The following is a 19362-nucleotide window of genomic DNA, read 5'->3' as shown; positions in this document are numbered from 1 at the left end:
ACGAAAAGGTTGGAGTAAAACCCCTTGAACCTTTGGTCTCGAGGGACCGGAGCGATGACACCGTCCCTTTGAAGCGCCTGTATGGCCTGAAGAAGATGTGAAGTCTTTGATTTGGGGGGAGAAGACTGGAAGAAGCGCAGGGGGGGGGGGATTGAAGAAAACTCGATTTTGTATCCGGAAGACGAGCTCTCTGACCCACTCGTCGTGAACGACCGAGAGCCAATTTTGACGGAACGAAAGAAGGCGTCCGCTTACTTTGTCGGTGTCTGCCGGACACGTCGACGAGTCATTGTGTAGAAAGTTTAAGGGATGCGGATGGCTTAGGGGCAGAAGGTCTTGGTCTGGGTTTCCAGGAACGGTTTGGTCTGTATGAGACCTGGGGATTTCTGTTTTCAAGCCGTCCCGAACCAGGGGAAGAGCAGGACCAACTGAAGTTGTTACGAAAGGACCGGAATCGAAACTGCTGTTGATTCCGAAAAGGCCGGGCAGGTTTATGCTGGGGAAGAAATTTACTCTCTGGTAGCGTCAGAAATGATTTGGCCTAGTTTCTCCCCAAATAAACGGCCAGCTTGGTAAGGTAAAGAAGTTAGCGACTTTTTAGAAGCAGAATCTGTTCGCCAATCGTGGAGCCATAAGGCCCTCCTGATGGAAATTGCGTTTGCAGCCGCTTGTGCTGCACAATTAGCCGCATCTATGGAAGCATTAACTACGAAATCTCCGGCCTGAGCTAACTGGTTAGCTAGTCTGGCCGCCTCTGGGGGAAGATTACTGTCATGGACGGTAGAGGTTAACACCTCTGCCCAGGCCACCATTGCCTTAGCCACCCAGGTAGCGGCAAAAGATGGAAGGAGAGTTGCTCAAGGGGCCTCAAAGACTGAGCGAGCCAGATAGTCAATTTGACGGTCAGAAGGATTTTTGACTGATGAACCGTCGGACAGGGATAAGACTGTTTTGGATGCGAGTCACGATACGGCAGGATCCACAGAAGGAGAGAGAAGCAACTCCTGCACCAGATCCTTGGAGAAAGGATATTTAGCTTCCGTGGCTTTTTGAGCCGTAAAACGCTTCTCCGGGTGTTCCCTGTGTTTTTGGATAATGTCCTGAAACTCAGGGTGATAAGCAAATATCTTTTGGACGCGTTTAGTCTTTTTAAAAAAAACGACGTGTTCCTGAGTGGAAACAGATTCGTCATCCACCATTAGTGTTTTATTAACTGCCTCAATAAGGGAGTCAAGTGTCTCCTGACCGATAGAGGAATCTTGGGTTAAAGATTCCTCCGACTCTTATACTGAGTCATATACGCTGCAACCCTCAGGGGAGGGGGAGTGAGAAGATGAGCTCACAGATTCTGAAGCTCGAGCATAGACGGGAGATGAGGGAAGGGTTTTTTCTGGCACCCCGAGAGTCCCGTAGTACGGTACGCCCCCTGTGGTCGGACGGCACCGCACCGTCGCCAGATTCCATCGCAGCCGACGGAGGAGAGTTCTGGCTTAAGGAGAAAAAAGTCCAATGCCTTGACCAAGGACTCCATTGAACGTGACAAGGACGCGGCCCACTCAGGAGGGTTAGGCTCGGCGGGGTCGGTGGAGACACTGGAGGTGGCGGCAGAAGGCGGTTGCGCACAGGCCAGGTCACAGTTCTGGCACAAAGGGGTATTGTGGGCACATGGCAATGCAGAATTGCAAGTGGCACATGAAGTAAAAAACACAGTGCTTTTTATTGCCCCTTTTTGCCTCCTTAGATTGAGACAGTGTGTGTCTATACTCTGCGATAGCAGGGCTATGGGAGCAGAGAAGGGGTTAAGCCTTTCCCTATGGAGTGGAGCAGCTTACCCACGGTCCTGTGCGGGTGCCCCCAGGGAGGCAGAGAGGGAAGGCAGCGTTTTGGCTGAATTTTCTTTGCAGAAGTGGAGTCCCAAGATGGCGCCCTAGATTTGCAGGGCACTTCTCGTTCAGAGCGAGAAGCGCCTGGGTAGTGGGTGGGGCTTCGGCGGTGGGCGGGAATTTTAAGTTGCGGCCTAGTCTGGCAGTAGTAGCCGGGGACTAAATTTATGGAGCCGGCTGGCGGAACGCACCGGCGGCTGCGACGCAGGGGACTGGCGGAAATGCCTGCCGCAGGGGACTGGCGGAAATGCCTGCCGCAGGGGACTGGCGGAAATGCCTGCCGCAGGGGACTGGCGGAAATGCCTGCCGCAGGGGACTGGCGGAAATGCCTGCCGCAGGGGACTGGCGGAAATGCCTGCCGCAGGGGACTGGCGGAAATGCCTGCCGCAGGGGACTGGCGGAAATGCCTGCCGCAGGGGACTGGCGGAAATGCCTGCCGCAGGGGACTGGCGGAAATGCCTGCCGCAGGGGACTGGCGGAAATGCCTGCCGCAGGGGACTGGCGGAAATGCCTGCCGCAGGGGACTGGCGGCTACTGTGGGGTCTACGTGACGCCGAGGTGAGGGCTTAATTTCGGATGAGCCCGGGAGATGCACATAAGAGATATACTCTATGTGCTCACTCTCTTGCAGGGGGGAGATCGGGACCGTATAGGAACCGTCGCCCTAGTGTAGCTTAGGCGTGCCCCAGTCGTCGCAGGAGAGGTACGGGGAGGTATACTCCCCGTGCTCGCCTGTTGATGATTCGGGGGAGAGCGGACCCTAGAGAGGAATCCATCGCCCCCTTCACTCTTAATTAAAAAATAAAAACTTACAGAAAATAAAAATTAAACAAAAAAACGGTGGGGTCTGAAAACAGACCCAAGTGCCTCCTACAGACACTAAGCAAGAACTGAGTCGTTATTGGCCAGTCAAGGGTTGTATACTGCAGTTAACTCTCTGTGTTTACTTAGTGTCCTAGTGGCAAGCAGCATAACACCCATGGTCCTGTGTCCCCCAATGAGGCGTAGGAGAAATAAAAAAGTTATGGCTCCAAGAAGGGGAGCGAAAAATGAAAACCGAAAAAAGCTCCAGTCATTAAAGGGTTAATCATGGCTCCAGGTTAAACAGGGAAAGAGAGAGTACAAAGACATTATCCTTAGTTGAAATATTCATGCATGGTTGCCTGCTTTGAACACTAATTTTTTCAAAGGAATCTTTAGCCCCCCCACCCCTGGGACCCTAAGTCAAGAGCATTTGGGAGACATCCCAAGGGAAAGGGGCTGAGACTGTCAGTAGGCAAGCCTCGAGGCAGACCGCCAGCTGTGTCCAGAATCAAACTTCAAGATTTTCATTTTCTCTGCTTGTAAGCTACTGAAGGTGAAATTTTGGAGCTGTAGGCGAAATGTGAAAACGTGATCTGTGGGTGAAATTTGAATCAGCTTATGTGGAGGTTCTGTGCCCCATGGTCGGGTTGGGGGAAGATCTACAGTATTACAGAATGCTGTATATCAGCCCTGAAAGGTGACGGCCGCATCTCTTATTGGCCAACCTGGCGACAGGTTCACTTTAAGGGCAGTAGCTGAATTGAGACATGTTCCAAAACAGGAGAAATACTTAAATACTAGGCCAATCAAACCATAGTTGTTCCTTTGTCTAAGCCCCGTTGCAAAGAATGAGGCAAAAGAAGCTGAATCTGGGTCCAGAAACACGAGAACTCTATAACCAGCGTTGAGGCAAAAGACAAAGTGTGCAGGGGTAGGCCGACAACACAAGGTACAAGGCACGCTGTTGGCGTCCCGAGGCACGAAGTCTGAGGCACAAGGAACAGCCAGAGGAACAAAGCCAGAGGTGCCATGAGGCACAGACGCAAACTCTCAAGCCTAGTCATAAGGAAACCTTGAAAACTATGACATGCAACTAACTGAAGTTAACTCACGAGATGTAGCCCAGACATGCGGCCCAACGATAGCCCAGAGGTCAGAGGCCTACCTGCGTATCTGAAGTCAAACCTCAAAACATGAGGCTCTAGGCCCAGCTTTGGCATAAAAGCTTAAGGCTAACATAAGTACATAGGCTTTGCTCTTGAAGACAACATTTACTCCGTGCACTTGTGCTGGCTCCACACCAGTTAGAAGAATAGGGGAGCTGGTGGTGTCGAGCACGTCACATCAGGAATGCTGCATTACTGCAGATTATGCACAGGCTGGCAGTTGAGAGAGGTCCCTCAGCCAGAGAGGTGTCGGACACAGACCACTTGACATGGGGGAAGGCGAAGGCCCCTCCGATACTCCTGAGGCCACACTTGTACAATGACTGAGGGACCTCTATCCTGAGAAGTGTCAGCCCCGGACCGCTTGACAGAAGTGATGGCCGATCGCCATGAGACCGTACAACAAAGCAGACAGGTTCTATGCCAAATCTAGAACGAAACGCACCTTTAACGGAGAATAAAAAGTAAAGGACAAAAAATGAAGGCACTTTGCAAGTAGTGAGATCACAAAGCTGAACAAGAAAATTAAATATTTCAGCAACCCATTCTCTCTCACCACAAAAAAAATAGCAAGTCAGGCAAATTGTTTAATTTGTCAACATATTTTAATTTAACAAGAATATTTGGTTGAAAAGCATATCCAAACTTTGGGCAGACGTCTTTATGAAATTTCTCATGGGTTCAATGAATAAACCATAATTTTTTGTTATTCCAGTAAGGTTGTTATAATGTGAACACATCAGCATGGATTAGGACTGGACACTTGCATATAAAGCCTTTTCCTTGCAAAGAAGGTTACACTCCATGTGATTCTAGTGGGTAGAGATATCGTGTAGAAAGAAAATATTTAAGGGTAAAAAATTTTTTTTTATCAGCCTATGCAAAGTTATGAATCTTTTTAATCTAGTCCATTGCCTTATTTTGCTACTCCTCTCAAACACCATGTTGAAAAGTTGTTTTAACTGCCTATGTCATACTCGGTCATGCTTCCTGAAAGTGCTCTTTTTACTGCCTTGTTGATGTTCTTTTATAAGCACCTTTGAACTACCGCTCTAGCAAGAATTCATACTGGAGTGCTATTTGCAAACACCCAAGAATGAAGGAGGGGAAAAGAGAAGCTAATATAGGAAGAGTGTAAATAATGAGTAGAAATTCTTGCTCTTTTACAAGCTGCTTTCAGCTGCTGCTAAAGCATCAAGTAGGCAGTCAAAACAGTACATTCAACAAGGTGTTTAAGAGAAAGGAAGAAGAATATGGTAATGAAGTGAATTGCAAAGATACAAACATTTTGCAAAGGCTGATCAATAATAGAAACAAAAATGAAGATACTCTTTAAAGAAGGGCAAACACAAGAAAATAGGGTAACAAAGATGCCTAATCAAATTTGTCACCTGGGCAAACAATTATTAAATTTAAAGAACAAAAACATTGTTGAAAACCTAAAGCTTTGTTAGTTTTTATCCTGTAAAAATGTATACATGCATCTGATTTGCAAGATTCCTTAATTTGTAAAAGTCACTTAAATATCAATATTAGAGCAAATTGTACATAATGTGTTAAGAGCCTGAATATGGGGACAAACTAGTACAACAGTCAAATTAATCCCGCCCAGGATCGTATGGTAAAGAACTAGTTAGGAACAAAATCAGCTTTCCAAGCATAAAAGGCACCAAGATTACCAAGAGATGAGAACAATCAGCCAAAGTTACTTCACTGTGGGGTAGTTTCAGTGATTGAGCAACAATGAGCTTTAATGCTAAAAACAAACCTGCCAACTCTGGTAAAGCAAAAAAGGTCTTTATCAGCACCATACTCTGGAGCATTAAAAACCAATAAAAAAAAAAAAAAAGTTGTAGAATCTACATATTTGACTCCACGAGTCCAGACACGTATTTGCCCTTACTACATGTCTGCAGCAGCATAAAGACAGCCAGAATTGAAAAGCAGCCCATTGTCTCACATGTCAACACATATGCATAGCTAGAACATACTGAAAAAAAATGAAGCACCCCAACACCCACACTGTAAAATACAACCTGTCAGTATTAAGAGTCATTGTGGAGGCAAAGTGTGTTTCTGTCCGTGGAAAATTAGAAGGCAAGGAACAGAATCTGAGGGGGAAAAAGGTTCATAAAACAAACAGATAGCAATAAAAAGGCAGGAAAAATATACATAAAGAACAGTTTTCTCCTGGTTTCAAGAATTGCCAAACACTATATTTCAAGCCACATGGTGTTTTTCCTCTATCACAGATATGTAAAGATGTGATAAAACCCCACAATTTCTTCAGGTACTTGTCATGTAAAAACGTATGGTGTAAAGTAGTCAACACACCACTTCTATCAACTAGTTAAGACAACAAAGGGGATGCTAAAACATAAAATGAGGACGCCCACTGTCTTCCAATCTCCGTGTCAATATTTCACATCCAGTCTCTGTGACTAAAAGGGTATGCTCAAACTGAGCTGAACGTTTTCCATCTCTCGTCACTGCAGTCCAACCATCTGGCCAGGTCTCATCTTGCCATCCGCCTATCAAAAGAAAAAGCATGTGATGTAAAAGGCAAGAAAAAACTAAAGGATAAAAAACAAACATTTAATGAATAAAGAATACTAAAATCCTTGGGCAGATTAGTAGTGAGCCTAGCCTGTTCTGGAATAAGCAGCTCTACAATTTGTGAGAATTAATTTCATCTGCCACGTCAATCATTTTTTTGCTGCTGGACGGGATCTCCTTTTACTTATCTGCCCTGATGTCAGTCATTGCGGCATGTCGACGCTCATGTGATATCAATGGTGCAGTCAGAAAAGGATTCCCGTCCAGAGTAGATCACTGCCATGGCTGATGGACAGGATCCAGCGAATCAATCCTCACCAACCCTATAAATAAATCGTTAATTTTACAGCGTTATAAACAAGAAAAAAAGAAGAGAGGAAATAAAGCATATTTTGATAGGTTCCCTTTTAACTATCACAGGCAGCATGAATCTGAGCCTGACTGCATGATTGCTGTGACTTTGCAAAGAAGATAGTTTGAAAATCTTGACTAGTCAATGAAGTCCCTCGGCAGGCTTCTCTCCGACCCAGGTGACTAACGTCTCCCTATATACACTTATGGGATAGACCCACCAATCCACTGTAGAAGTAGGACTGGTCACGTCTAGTGATGAGCGAGTGTACTCGTTGCTCGGGTATTCCCCAGCACGCTTGGGTGACCTCAGAGTATTATTTAGTGTCCGGAGATTTAGTTTTCATCTCCTCAGCTGAATGATTTACTGCTACTACCCAGCCTGAGTACATGTGGGGGTTGCCTGGTTGCTAGGGAATCCCCACATGTAATCAAGCTGTGTAGCAGTCACAAATCATTCAGCTGAGGCGACAAAAACTAAATCTCCGAGCAGTCACAAATACTCTGAGGTCACCCGAGCAACGAGAACACTCGCTCATCACTAGTCACGTCTCTTCCTATAGTCTATAATCACAGACGTTCTCTGAGCTACTGGAGTGTTTCAGAGAAAACATACTTGGCAGCAATCATGCAGCCAGTCACTGATTCATGGTTCACATAAAGGGAACATTTCATTAGATTTGTTCTAACGCATATACTTACATATAAAAAAAGTAAGAAAGGGAACCTATGGTTACAGCTGACACAACAAAATATAAACTCGTAAGGTGGCGTAATGAGGTGAAGAAGAAGTACACCACAAACAGAAAGAGATGGAAAATAAGCAAAGATGAATGTGGGTCAAAGGAATGAAAAGCAGGGAAGTCATTTTAGGAGTATGCACCTCAATGGCCATGGTCAGAACAGAGGTAGAAAATAATTAAAATTACGACCCATTTATGTAATACTAGATGGCAGCCTGATTCTAAAGAATCGTGAGTCTAGAATCCATATATACTTTATTTATTCAAATGTAAGAATAATACAATTAATAAATAATAGTAAGAAAGAACAAAAAATGGCTGCACTCACCAGCTCTTGACAATTCTTGACAGTACGGCACATTTCTGATTGGTCGCTCGCGGCAGGCGGCAACCAATCAGAAAAGTGCCGCGCACCACGAAGGCATATATCTTTGTCCACCCTGAGCGGGTGTAGGACGCTGGTGACGTCACTTATCTCCGGACATTATCTCCGGACAAAGCCACGGAAGTTGGCACAAATTGCCGGAAGTAGTATTCTAGGCAATTATATATTAGATTTTAATGTTATCAGTGTTTACCTTTGAACGTTTATATTGTATTGTCCTGTCACCAGCCATGTGTACGATTATCGGCCGAAAGCCTCTCTGGAACCAATAATCACCCCATGTAAAGGTATCTTTATAAGTTAAAGATTCAGAATACTATGACTTTTATCATATCCTGAACAGTCAAGTTTTTTATGAACCGTTAAGGTTTTCTGGTTGAAGTAAAAAAAACTCTTGAGTGTTTACAGTTTGAAACCATAAAATGTTGAAAAATTATGTCATTCTTGAGTATATCACTCAATGGTGCTCATAAACGTGTCAAATTTGATCTATAATATACTTTAATATACGTTACTTTAATCTTTAATATACTTAAGAACAGGGCCCCAGACATCACACAGGGGGTCTGAAACACCGCACAGTGGTCCAAAATATCGCTGTGCTCTGCCTGGGGCCCCTGTGCTCTGCCTGGGGCCCCATATGATCTGCCTGGGGCCCCTGTGCTCTGCCTGGGGCCCCTGTGCTCTGCCTGGGGCCCCTGTGCTCTGCCTGGGGCCCCTGTGCTCTGCCTGGGGCCCCTGTGCTCTGCCTGGGGCCCCTGTGCTCTGCCTGGGGCCCCTGTGCTCTGCCTGGGGCCCCCGTGCTCTGCCTGGGGCCCCCGTGCTCTGCCTGGGGCCCCGTGCTCTGCCTGGGGCCACTGTGCTCTGCCTGGGGCCACTGTGCTCTGCCTGGGGCCCCTGTGCTCTACCTGGGACCACTGTGCTCTGCCTGGGGCCCCATATGCTGCCTGGGGCCCCTGTGCTCTGCCTGGGGCCCCATGTTCTGCCTGGGGCCACTGTGCTCTGCCTGGGGCCCCATAGGCTGCCTGGGGCCCCTGTGCTCTGCCTGGGACCACTGTGCTCTGCCTGGGGTCCCATATGCTGCCTGGGGCCCCTGTGCTCTGCCTGGGGCCCCATATGCTGCCTGGGACCCCTGTGCTCTGCCTGGGGCCCCATGTTCTGCCTGGGGCCACTGTGCTCTGCCTGGGGCCCCATAGGCTGCCTGGGGCCCCTGTGCTCTGCCTGGGTGTAGGACACTGGTGACGTCACTTATCTCCGGACATTAGCTCCGGACAAAGCCACGGAAGTTGGCACAAATTGCAGGAAGTAGTATTCTAGGCAATTATATATTAGATACGAATGCAGACAACCAGATTTTCAAACTCCTATTGAACCAGGACCCACCGGGTCTACTTAGTATTCCTTTTGCATATTCTGTGCATTTGACCCTTCTTGAAATGTCATGGAGGAAAACAAACAACTCACACATACAAGATGAGCGCATAAACCTCACATGGCAGGCGGACAAGCTGTCATGCTTACCTTCACAGATCATTGGTTCGATTGTGAACACATGCCCTGGTTTCATCACACCGACAGCCTTGTTTTCTTGAAATAAATAAAAACCACATTTGTCAGCATTTTTGAGCATTAATAAATTCCATAAGACAGTTACATAATGAGACCCTTATCTCATTGCTCTCTGGGGGACACTGGCACCTTAGTGATAGGCTGCCAGACTAAGACTAGGGCTACATGGCGACACATTGCGACAGGTCAGCTAGTTTCCTATGGAGTCGCACTGTGACCTGTTCACAGTTGTGAATATTTGGATTTTCTTCCACAAATCATGATGACTCACTTGCCATAACCTTCAATGCAAGTCGCATGTTCTATTTTCGGGACCCTAAACCAGTGGCACTAAAGCAAGTCACAGAGTGATTTTTGTTGTGCGACTTTTCTAAGAATTGTGATAAATGTCAGTGTCGCACTGGCCTAAAAGAAAAAAAAAAAAATCTAAATTATAAATCAGAAGGAAAAATAAAAATGACTAATGAGAACTATACAAAACACCTGTAAGTTTCTGGGTGGGAGCAGTGTTCCCCAGGTAGTGTAACCGCAGAATACGGGCAGCCCCACGGCAGCTTCCAAGCATCAATGCATATTAGACATGTATCACATGCTACAGTGCAGATGCCATTTGGATGAATGTTCATTTTTTTTTGTAACCACACAATATGATATGCAGTATGTAAAGTAGGGGGCAGGTCAGTGAGGGATCAGTGACTTGTTATAAGCCATACAGAATAATATGTAAGCAGAGCAGCACATGAAGACCCCCCACAGGCCGCCCCGGAGAATGGGCATATTATTAGCTGAAAACTGAAAATAAAGATTACACAACAACCACAAGACGGATTTTATCAACCAAGGTATCATAATAAATCAGTATAACGGCGCTGACCTGACTCTTTGTAGGTTACTGTGCACAATCCTGCTGACAGGTTCCCTGTAACTGTGGTTTTGGCACACTGCAAGGCGCAGAACAGGAGCCCATTGGCTTTGGGAGCGTGAATTTTACTGAATTTGTGTTTGGGAGCTGGGTTGCTAAAGCACTTTTGATCCACTAAATTACCTGGAAAACCTTCACTTTCTGCTGACAGATCAGGAGTAAAGTCTGTTTTTTTCCCAGGAGGAGTTAAAGTCTATTTTGGTACCATTTCAGGGTACATAAAATTTTGTAATCGCTTTCTATTTCGATGTTTGGGAAACAGTTCATTTATTTATTTATTTTTTTACACTAAACGTCAAAAGCAACAAGACAACTTTTTTTGCCTCAATAAGATTATACAGATGCCATGGCTATATAGATTATTTTATATGTAACTTATTTTTCAGTGGAAAGCAGTGTGAGGGCTTGTTTTTTGTGGGATAAGAAAGCTTTAAAAGAAACCATTTTGCACTAAAAAATTTTGATCACTTTTTTTCCTACTTTTGGGTGGGGTGAGTTAACAGAACCATTAATAATTAATTGCCTTTTAATTTTTTTTCTCCACACCAGTGTAGTATAGGCGACAGCAAAACTTTATTCTGTAGGTCAGTATGATCAAAGTGATTGCACATTTATATAGGTTTTATTATGTTTTAATACTTTTACCTTTAATATAACCATTCTTTAGAAAACAAAATTATATTGCATTGCCATATTTTGAGATTCTGATTTTTTTTAGCCGACAGCCTTGTGAAGTTTTGTTTTTGAGGGACAAGGCAACAGTTGAGTGACACTTCGAAAAAGCTACATTTGTGGAGTATTTAGTGGTCATTTTACAGTGTTCGGGTATGTGCACTCGTTGCAGATTTGCCTCTGGAATTTTCTGTGCGGATTCTGCATCTCTTGGCAGAAAACGCAGGTGCAGATTTGATGAGTTTCTTGCGGATTTTGTGCGGTTTTCCTGTGGATTTCTTGAGTTTTTACCCCTGCTGATTTCTATAATGGAATGGGTGCAGAAACACTGCAGATCCGCATAAAAGAAGTGACATGGTCCTTTATTAAATCTGCTGCGTTTTCAGTGAAGATTTTTCCACACCATTAGCACAGCATTTTTTTTTATATATACAAAGAGACAGTTTTATAGCCTTTAGTTACAAAACATAGCTACATTATTTTTTTTTCATACTTAAAGGGAACCTATCAGCTGATAAATGCTGTCCAAACCGTGGGCAGCATGTATAAGTCCCAACCAAGGGAAGCATGTATCAGCCCCTGGCTGTAGTAACCCAGTCATGTAGGTTTGTCTCTGAAACGCTGTGGCGCTTCAGAGAAAGCATATTTTTAATTGTCACCAGGGACCAAGCCGTACTATTGACTAGTCATATGGGCGGGTCCTTGACAGCTTATCCCAACCCGCTGACAGTGACTGGCAAACCTCTGCATTCATGCGTGTATAGCCAGAAGCTTGCTAGTCACTGCCAGCGGGTTGGGATAAGCTGCCGGGGACCCCCCTGTACAGGTCAATAGTGCAGCTTGGTCCCTGGTGGCTATTAAAAGTATGTGCTGGGGTGTTTCAGAGACAAACATACATGGCTAATTGAAAAACATTAAACATTTTATCTTACTGCTCTGCAGCCGAGATATCCTTTGTCCAGTTCAACGTGAAACATTTAGTAAATGTCCCTTTAAAATATGCCAGGTTGATTTCACACTGGCATGTTAGTGTACATATTAAATGCTTGGACCTCCCACTGTTCTACAGAAACAGACTTTGATTAGCATAGATTTCTAAGGTGATTGAAAGCGCAGATCAATAGAAGTATTAAATATCAAAGTATTGCAGCCCGGAAATACACAACAGCCTAAGGGGCACTTGTAAAAGTTAATTCCTGACTTATGAATATTATAATACAATATATGTATAGGTTTAGGGGAATTTGGATGTTTTGCCCCCCGCAGTTCGCCCCCGGGTACATTTACTTCACCTGTGGCACGTTATACCATCCAGCTGCCATACCATCACCCCAGAGGACCCCTTTAAGCAGTGTCGGTCCCTACTGACCGAATACCACAGGTGGCGTCACGAACAAACTTTATTCTTATACTCCCTTTAAAGACCTTTCCCTTTACTTGGGCGCCCAGGGCCACGGACCGGTTCGCAGCCACCATGACGTCCCCTTCATGTACCGGACCCGGTACAGAGTACCCCACTGCCCTGGCGGGCGACTCAACTTGGCGTCACGAACAGGATGTACCCGGGGACGAACTACTGGGGGCGAAACATCCTATAACCAAGTTTAGGACACGCGGCTGAAAATCTATAAAGACGGTTTAACAGATTCAGAGCCACTAAAACTTACTGGCATAGTGTGGCACATTAGGAGCAGTATGAAATAATCTGTGAATGCCATGTCCACAGTAGCTTCGTACAACTGAGAATCCATTGGCTTGAGCATGTTTCTGAATAACGTTTCCCAGCTCTCTATACCGCACACCAGGCTTTACTGAAGAAAGGAGAAAAAAAAAAAAAAAGAGGCAAGTCTATAGACAATGCAAAGTTTGTTACCCATGTACTGTATAGTCCTACTATGGTAAGGATAGCATCTCCCCATTATCCTATAGAATGTAAGCCCGCAAGGGCAGTGCCCTGTCCCCTCTGTACAAGCAGGGCTGTGGAATAAAATGGACAGACTCAAGACTCTGAAAATACCGTATATAATATATTGGGTACAGTAGTACAATGCAGGATGTGCTGTAAATATTTTCATAATTTGGGATAGTTATGACATGTCCTATAAATGTCTATTCTGTTCCTGATCTCAGTGATCTTTTAGTGGAGATGAATCTATGCTGCACTTCATATACATGCTCAGTAGTGAGGCAGTGCTGTGGAGTCGTAGTTGAGATCAATCTGTGGTTCACTTTATGTATATGCTCGGTTGCTGTGGAGTCGTAACGGAGATGAATCTGTGCTGCACTTTATGTACATCCTCAGTAGTGAGGTAGGGCTGTGGAGTCAGGGGAAATTGAGGAGTTGGAGGTTTGGCTTACCGACTCCACAGCCCTGTGTACCAGTCGGTCATTGCTAGTATATTCATTGCACTTTATATTTGTATCTTGTATGTAACCCCCTTCTCATGTACAGAACCATGGGATCAATGGTGTTCTGAAAATAAATTTCTAAAGTGTTCTAATGGTGTATAAAAAAATAAAAATCACCCACTAACATTAAAATAAAATATCAAAGACTCCCATTAAACCACCCATATGCACCCGACATTTACAGCCCACTCATCAGATAGCACTTTTCTGGATTAAATCTCATGCATACCAAAAAGAAAGCAGAACGGTACACCACATCACTGATCAAGGAGGAGCGAGAAGCAGCTTTATCAGAATACCCGAGCAGTGGTCCCCATCATTCATGATTTAAACTAGTATACAGCAGCTTATTCTATTCCTCCAGTGTGCCAGAATGACTGCCATTTCCAGGCTATAAGTTTTTCCACATGTTCCATGGCCCTCAGTGGTGACACCACTATAAGAAGTGTACGACTCTCCCAAAACAAGTAAGATGTGTCCCAACAACATGTACAATTTCTCATGCATTTAGAGCATCACCTTCATCAATTGCTTGCATTAGGCATTCAAAAGTTGTCTGAACAAGTCGCTTTGCTCCCTCTTCAACTTCTCCAACATAAAAGGTTTCATTGAGATCCCCATGGTATCCATTGTGATAGACGGTAATGTCCACTAAAAATTTTTAAAAACAAGACTTTCTGTAGGTTAACATACTTAGGTTGTAGAGTTTGCTAGAGATGTTAGCAATGACATTAGGATCCCAGAGAAATCAAACATCCACTTGAGCAACTTTCAGCCCATTAACAGTTAACACAACACCTATAGTATATCCTTAAGTGGTTAGCCGAACATTAGATATCCACCTATACAAAGAGGCACCACATATACATAATGTAAAAATGATATTTTATTAATGACAAAAATTAAAACAACATGGTCATAAAAAAGCCAAAGCGGGCAGAAGTGAGGAACAGCAGACACAGAAGCATTTCATTGCAAAACGCGCGTCGTGTGGTGGACTCCTGGTTTCTCTCCATTTTTCTGGTAAATACATGCTGCCTTATGTATTGTATTGGACACGTATATTGGGTTATGGTTTTTGGATATGATGCATGTCCGTATATATGGTATTTTTAGCCTTAATTACTAATAATATGATACATGCTTGTCCCTTTGTATTGAGCCTCTTATATGTAGCCAAGTTATACTACTTTGTGTGATGACTTTTATCATGTCTTTACCGGAATGAGAGCTATACTGATACACTGGTATTTATATTTCTGTAGCAATTTCCAGGTTGTTCACCATTTTTTCTGTGTCTGCTGTTCCTCACTTCTGCCTTCTTTGGCTTTTTTATGACCATGTTATTTTAATTTTTGTCATTAATAAAATATCATTTTTACATTATGTATGTGTGGTGTCTCTTTGTATAGGTGGATACCATTAACAGTTAAGTATAATGCTATTGCCCACCATTCACAATATCGCCATCTTGCAGTGGTCTTCGGTCTGGAATCCCATGGCAGATCACTTCATTGACCGATGTACAACACGACTTTGGGAAGTTGTAATAGTTCAGTGGAGATGGGTAGCAGTTTCTGGAAATACAGGCCTGGAACACACACACTTCGGTAAGGGAGCTTTACAAGACAGGTAAAATTGTACAGTGCTACAAAGAACGTTCTGTCATTTTTAGTTTCTTTTGTTAGATACAAGTCTTTAGAAGAGATGGTTTTTAATGCTGTAGGTTTACACTTAGATTTTTATAGGGCTCTCTATAGAGGGTGGATGGCCATATTGGAGACATATCTTTCCCATGTGGTCTATATAGAAAGCACTGGTAGGAGTGCGCTCTTTGTGGCAACCTCAAATAATGGGCGTTAGCAGACAGAAGTTTCCTGGAGGTGATGAAATATCAGGAGAGATGCATATAGTGGGCTATTCAAAGCTTTTTTTTTATGACAGATTCCTGGAGAAAAAGCAGCTTTGAAAAGTCGCTTTTTTTTCGCACTACCACAACAAGACTTAGCGTGCTCACGCCACTCTCACCCCAGCTCTGGTACTGTGGGAGCATTGTCACCAGATTTCACATATAGGAACTAGCTCTAATTTGCAACCTACTGGGAGGAGCAGAGCTGCAGTGATCTCTGCCATACACAGCACAGAGACATTCCTGCTCTTCATTCCTTTTTATCATACAGAGATAAGATGCAGCAGCATGGTGAACATTGGGAAGCAGAGCGGAGCTGTCTTGACGCGAATCAAGCTCTGATGTGAGGTGAAACACTTGCTACAAAGCATGCATGATGTTAGTCTTCCTTTATCCTCCTTCCTTCTATATAGAGCAAGGGTGGGGAACCTCAGGGCCCAGGGCCATTTACAGCCCTCGATGACCTTTTATCAGACCCCCAGGCAGATTCTCAGGGACCGCATTCTTGGGCAGGGAGTTGTATTTTGATTGCCACCAGCTCATTAATTTCTTCTTGCTCTGTTAGCACACACACGCGTAGTGTTCACTACTGAACATTGAAGGGCATGCAATGAAAGATTACGTCCTGACACCAGTGCCAGAGTCAGGATGTACTTTGTGGGCTGAGTTTGTACGGCCCCCGAAGGATGGTATAAATGTCCAAATGGCCCTTGGCAGAAAAAAAAAAAAAAAAAAAGATTCCCCACCCCTGCCTTAGAGTATAATGGGCAGTGTCACATAACGCTAGCTGTCTCTCTTGAGCAAGATAAAAACTGCTCAGATTTTCTCTTCCAGAGTGAATGACACATTCAGGAGGCAAAGTGGAGAAAAGTAGTGTGAGGGGAAGAAAGCCAATTTCTCTGATAAAACATTATAAAGTTGTGTATATTTGCCTGTGCTACTGTTTTATGAAAAATATGTTGACAGTACAGCTCCATTTTAAGTGAAAAACTGACAGAAGGGAGTGTCACCAGGTTCATGCTACTCCATCTGAGAGCTGAATGATATAGGGGAAGAGACCCTGATTCCAGTGATGCATCACTTAAGGGACCATTTGCAGCAATTTTGATAGAATTACCGTTTTATTTCCTGTGGATAAAATCATTACTTTATAAAAACTACAGCAAGCAGCCCAGCAAGTGATACATTACTGGAATCAAGTTATCTGTCCATACATTATGCAGATTTCAAATTAGCTGGTAAAAAACTGGTGACAGGCTCCCTTTAAAGGGAACCTGTCATTAGGTTTGTCCCATATGAGATGCAGCCACTACATCTCAGTGCTCATATACTGCATACTAATATGCTGTGTTATAAGCCCCCGATTCGGCCTGCAAGAAAAGATAAACATCTTTTATTATACTCACCCGGGAGCAGTCTGATCCGAGGGGTGTCGCTGGTCCTGGTCCGGTGCCTCCTACGTCATCCACACAAGTGTTCCCCGGCATCATGCTCCTGCACACTTCACTGCCCTGACCAGGCAGAGCAAAGTACTGCAGAGCGCATGCACTGGGGCTCTCTGACATTTCCCAGCACCTGCACACTGCTGTACTTTGCTCTGCCCTCAACAGGTCAGAGAAGTACTCCTGCACAGTAGCGCGATGCCAGGGAACGTTGTGTGGATGACGTAGGACTCGTAAACCACACGAAGCACAGAATCAGGACGGCATCGAAAGAAGTAGGGAGGTGTAGGACCAAGACCAGCGACAATCATTGGATCCGACCGCCCTGCAGGGGAGTAGAATACTTTTTTTTGTTACAGTCCGGATCGGGGATATATACAGTATATTAGTATACTGTATATGAGTGCTGAAAGGTGGTGGCCATATCTTATATGGGGCAAACTTGGGGACAGGTTCCCTTTAACCTATGCTTTAGAGAAAATACAATTGCGGTTATCCCCATTTGTATGACCTTTACTTTTTCTCTTGTGTCCTTTAGAAAATACAATTTACCCATATCACCATATGCCCAGAAAAAAATGTGGTCCACAACATGATCTGATGATATCTTAACAGATACGAGCACATTTTTTTCACTCGAGTTAGTAATCTACATATAGTCAACACACCAACAAATCATAAAGGCCAGTCTAAAAAAAAAAAAACATTCAGTCAGGCAACTCAAAATCAGAAGTGGCTTACATCTAAACGCAGTGTAAAGAAATGTAATGATTTACTGGTTTTCTCCATTACTGGAATATGCAGTAGCTCAGGTACATCAGTATTAATGCTCCTAATGGAGCTTGAAGATTAGTCAGGAATAGGAGAAGTAATAAGAAAAAGGGCAGCAGGGCTACATGAACATTGACGATGTTACAGGAATACGTGAAAGGAGAAAAAATAAATAAAAAGGAGAGTAAAAGAGCCGCCATCAGCTGTGCATCCTAATACCACTGTAAAACTGGACTTCTCATGCCCCGTTGCTTTAATTAAAATTGTTTTTTCACCTTTTTGAAGGACAGTTTTATTTCCAACCGTATCAAAATTCATTGGAGTTTCATCCATATTTCCAATATTACTTAACGGATAGCCATGTTTAGTGCGCTGTTATATTACATATTGATGGAAACTATTCACTTTGCTATCAAGATCTGCAGGCAATTTTTGGGAAATTTTCGTCTTTTGCCTCAGTATCATATTATCCCTTGCCATGAATCTAGTACACCAGGATACAGTGGCCTTAAAGCTGTTGCTGTAACCTGGGTTAGATTTGGCCCACTGAAGTGCAAGCAAATGTATTTGATTTCGTGTCACTACATAAGCGCTTTGGCGATGCTCATTCACCATGTCTGCTACATGGTTTTCTGGCCAATGTGGGGTGCCTCTTCTTAATGCACACTTATCCCTTGGCATACTCATTTGTAATGTACTGTATGTACTGGTAAACAGGTACAGATACTGGTGATGTACTGGTATCCAGTATACAACAACAACCATCCAAAGTACCTTTCGATTGGCTGGTTGTTGTATACAAGCCCTGCTTGAATTGGTCCCCGTCTGCCCTGCCCTCCCTGTCCCCAAGGCTATCAGAGTGCATCCCTCTGGACGCCCTTGTACCTATTACTGGTACCTCTAGAGCGCTGTGCCCAGAAAAACAAGCAAAAAACAAGGAAAACAAGCTGCACGCCTCCCAGGGTATGGAAAACCACGAGAACGGCGCTGTGCCCAGAAGACACACCTCTGTCACCTTTCTGGCCCGCCCTTGTATCTCTGCCTCTCGCTCCGGAGGATCCCGCACCTGCGCCGCTGCCTCGTCACTGTAGTGCTCCGAAGCGAGAGGCAGAGGTACAAGGGTGGGCCAGACAGGTGACAGAGGCGGGTCTCATGGGCACAGCGCCGCTCTCCCGCTGATCTCCGGGACGCCTGCATCTTGCTTCACCTTCCGGTAAGGTGCCCCCTCACCTCATCAAGACCGCTTTCCCCCGCCATATGCGCCGCCGCCGTATAAGGCGAAAGTCGACCGCAGCATGCTCCACAACCGCCGTATAAGGCGACACCGGCATATAAGACGACCCCCAACTTTTCTGAAGTTTTTCAGGGGTTAAAAAGTAGTCTTATACGCCGGAAAATACGGTAATTAATTCTGCCAATAATTAAGTGTTTCGCTGTGCATGTTTGGTGTTTAAGAGGAGCTGTCATCTCATGACATCCCCATTTTATTGTAGTTTTTGCATTCTTCATGGAAACATATCTAAACTATAATTTCTTGAAAAGAGGAAAAAACATTATTAATTGATACTTTTAATTATTTACGCTCATGTTGTGTAAGGGACAATCAGAAGGTTTGTCACAATAGCTGCCATGGCATTAATGAACACGGAGAAGGATGTGTGAGTAGAGCAAGCTTTCCTGCCTATGAGGAGGGGAGAGGTCTGTACACTGTTCCAAATTATTATGCAAATATTTCCTCATATTTTCTCTAAATTACCTATCTGAATTGCAGTCATTGTTA

General features: G+C 44.3%; 1 protein-coding gene across 1 annotated transcript in view; it reads right to left on the bottom strand.

Moving 5' to 3' along the window:
• Positions 1-4434: 4434 nt before the first annotated feature.
• Positions 4435-19362, bottom strand: part of METAP1 (methionyl aminopeptidase 1) — a 60610-nt gene continuing 45682 nt past the window's right edge. The window contains exons 7-11 of the mRNA XM_077277481.1: positions 14913-15051; positions 13980-14111; positions 12719-12862; positions 9410-9475; positions 4435-6384 (exon numbers count right to left, since the gene is read on the bottom strand). Coding sequence (XP_077133596.1) covers positions 6224-6384; positions 9410-9475; positions 12719-12862; positions 13980-14111; positions 14913-15051 — 642 coding nt within the window. The 3' untranslated portion in view covers positions 4435-6223. The remainder of the gene's footprint in view (positions 6385-9409; positions 9476-12718; positions 12863-13979; positions 14112-14912; positions 15052-19362) is intronic.

The sequence above is a fragment of the Ranitomeya variabilis genome, chromosome 1 (genome assembly GCF_051348905.1).
Source record: "Ranitomeya variabilis isolate aRanVar5 chromosome 1, aRanVar5.hap1, whole genome shotgun sequence".
Lineage (NCBI taxonomy): Eukaryota > Metazoa > Chordata > Amphibia > Anura > Dendrobatidae > Ranitomeya > Ranitomeya variabilis.
This window is presented reverse-complemented; position numbering and strand designations above follow the sequence as displayed.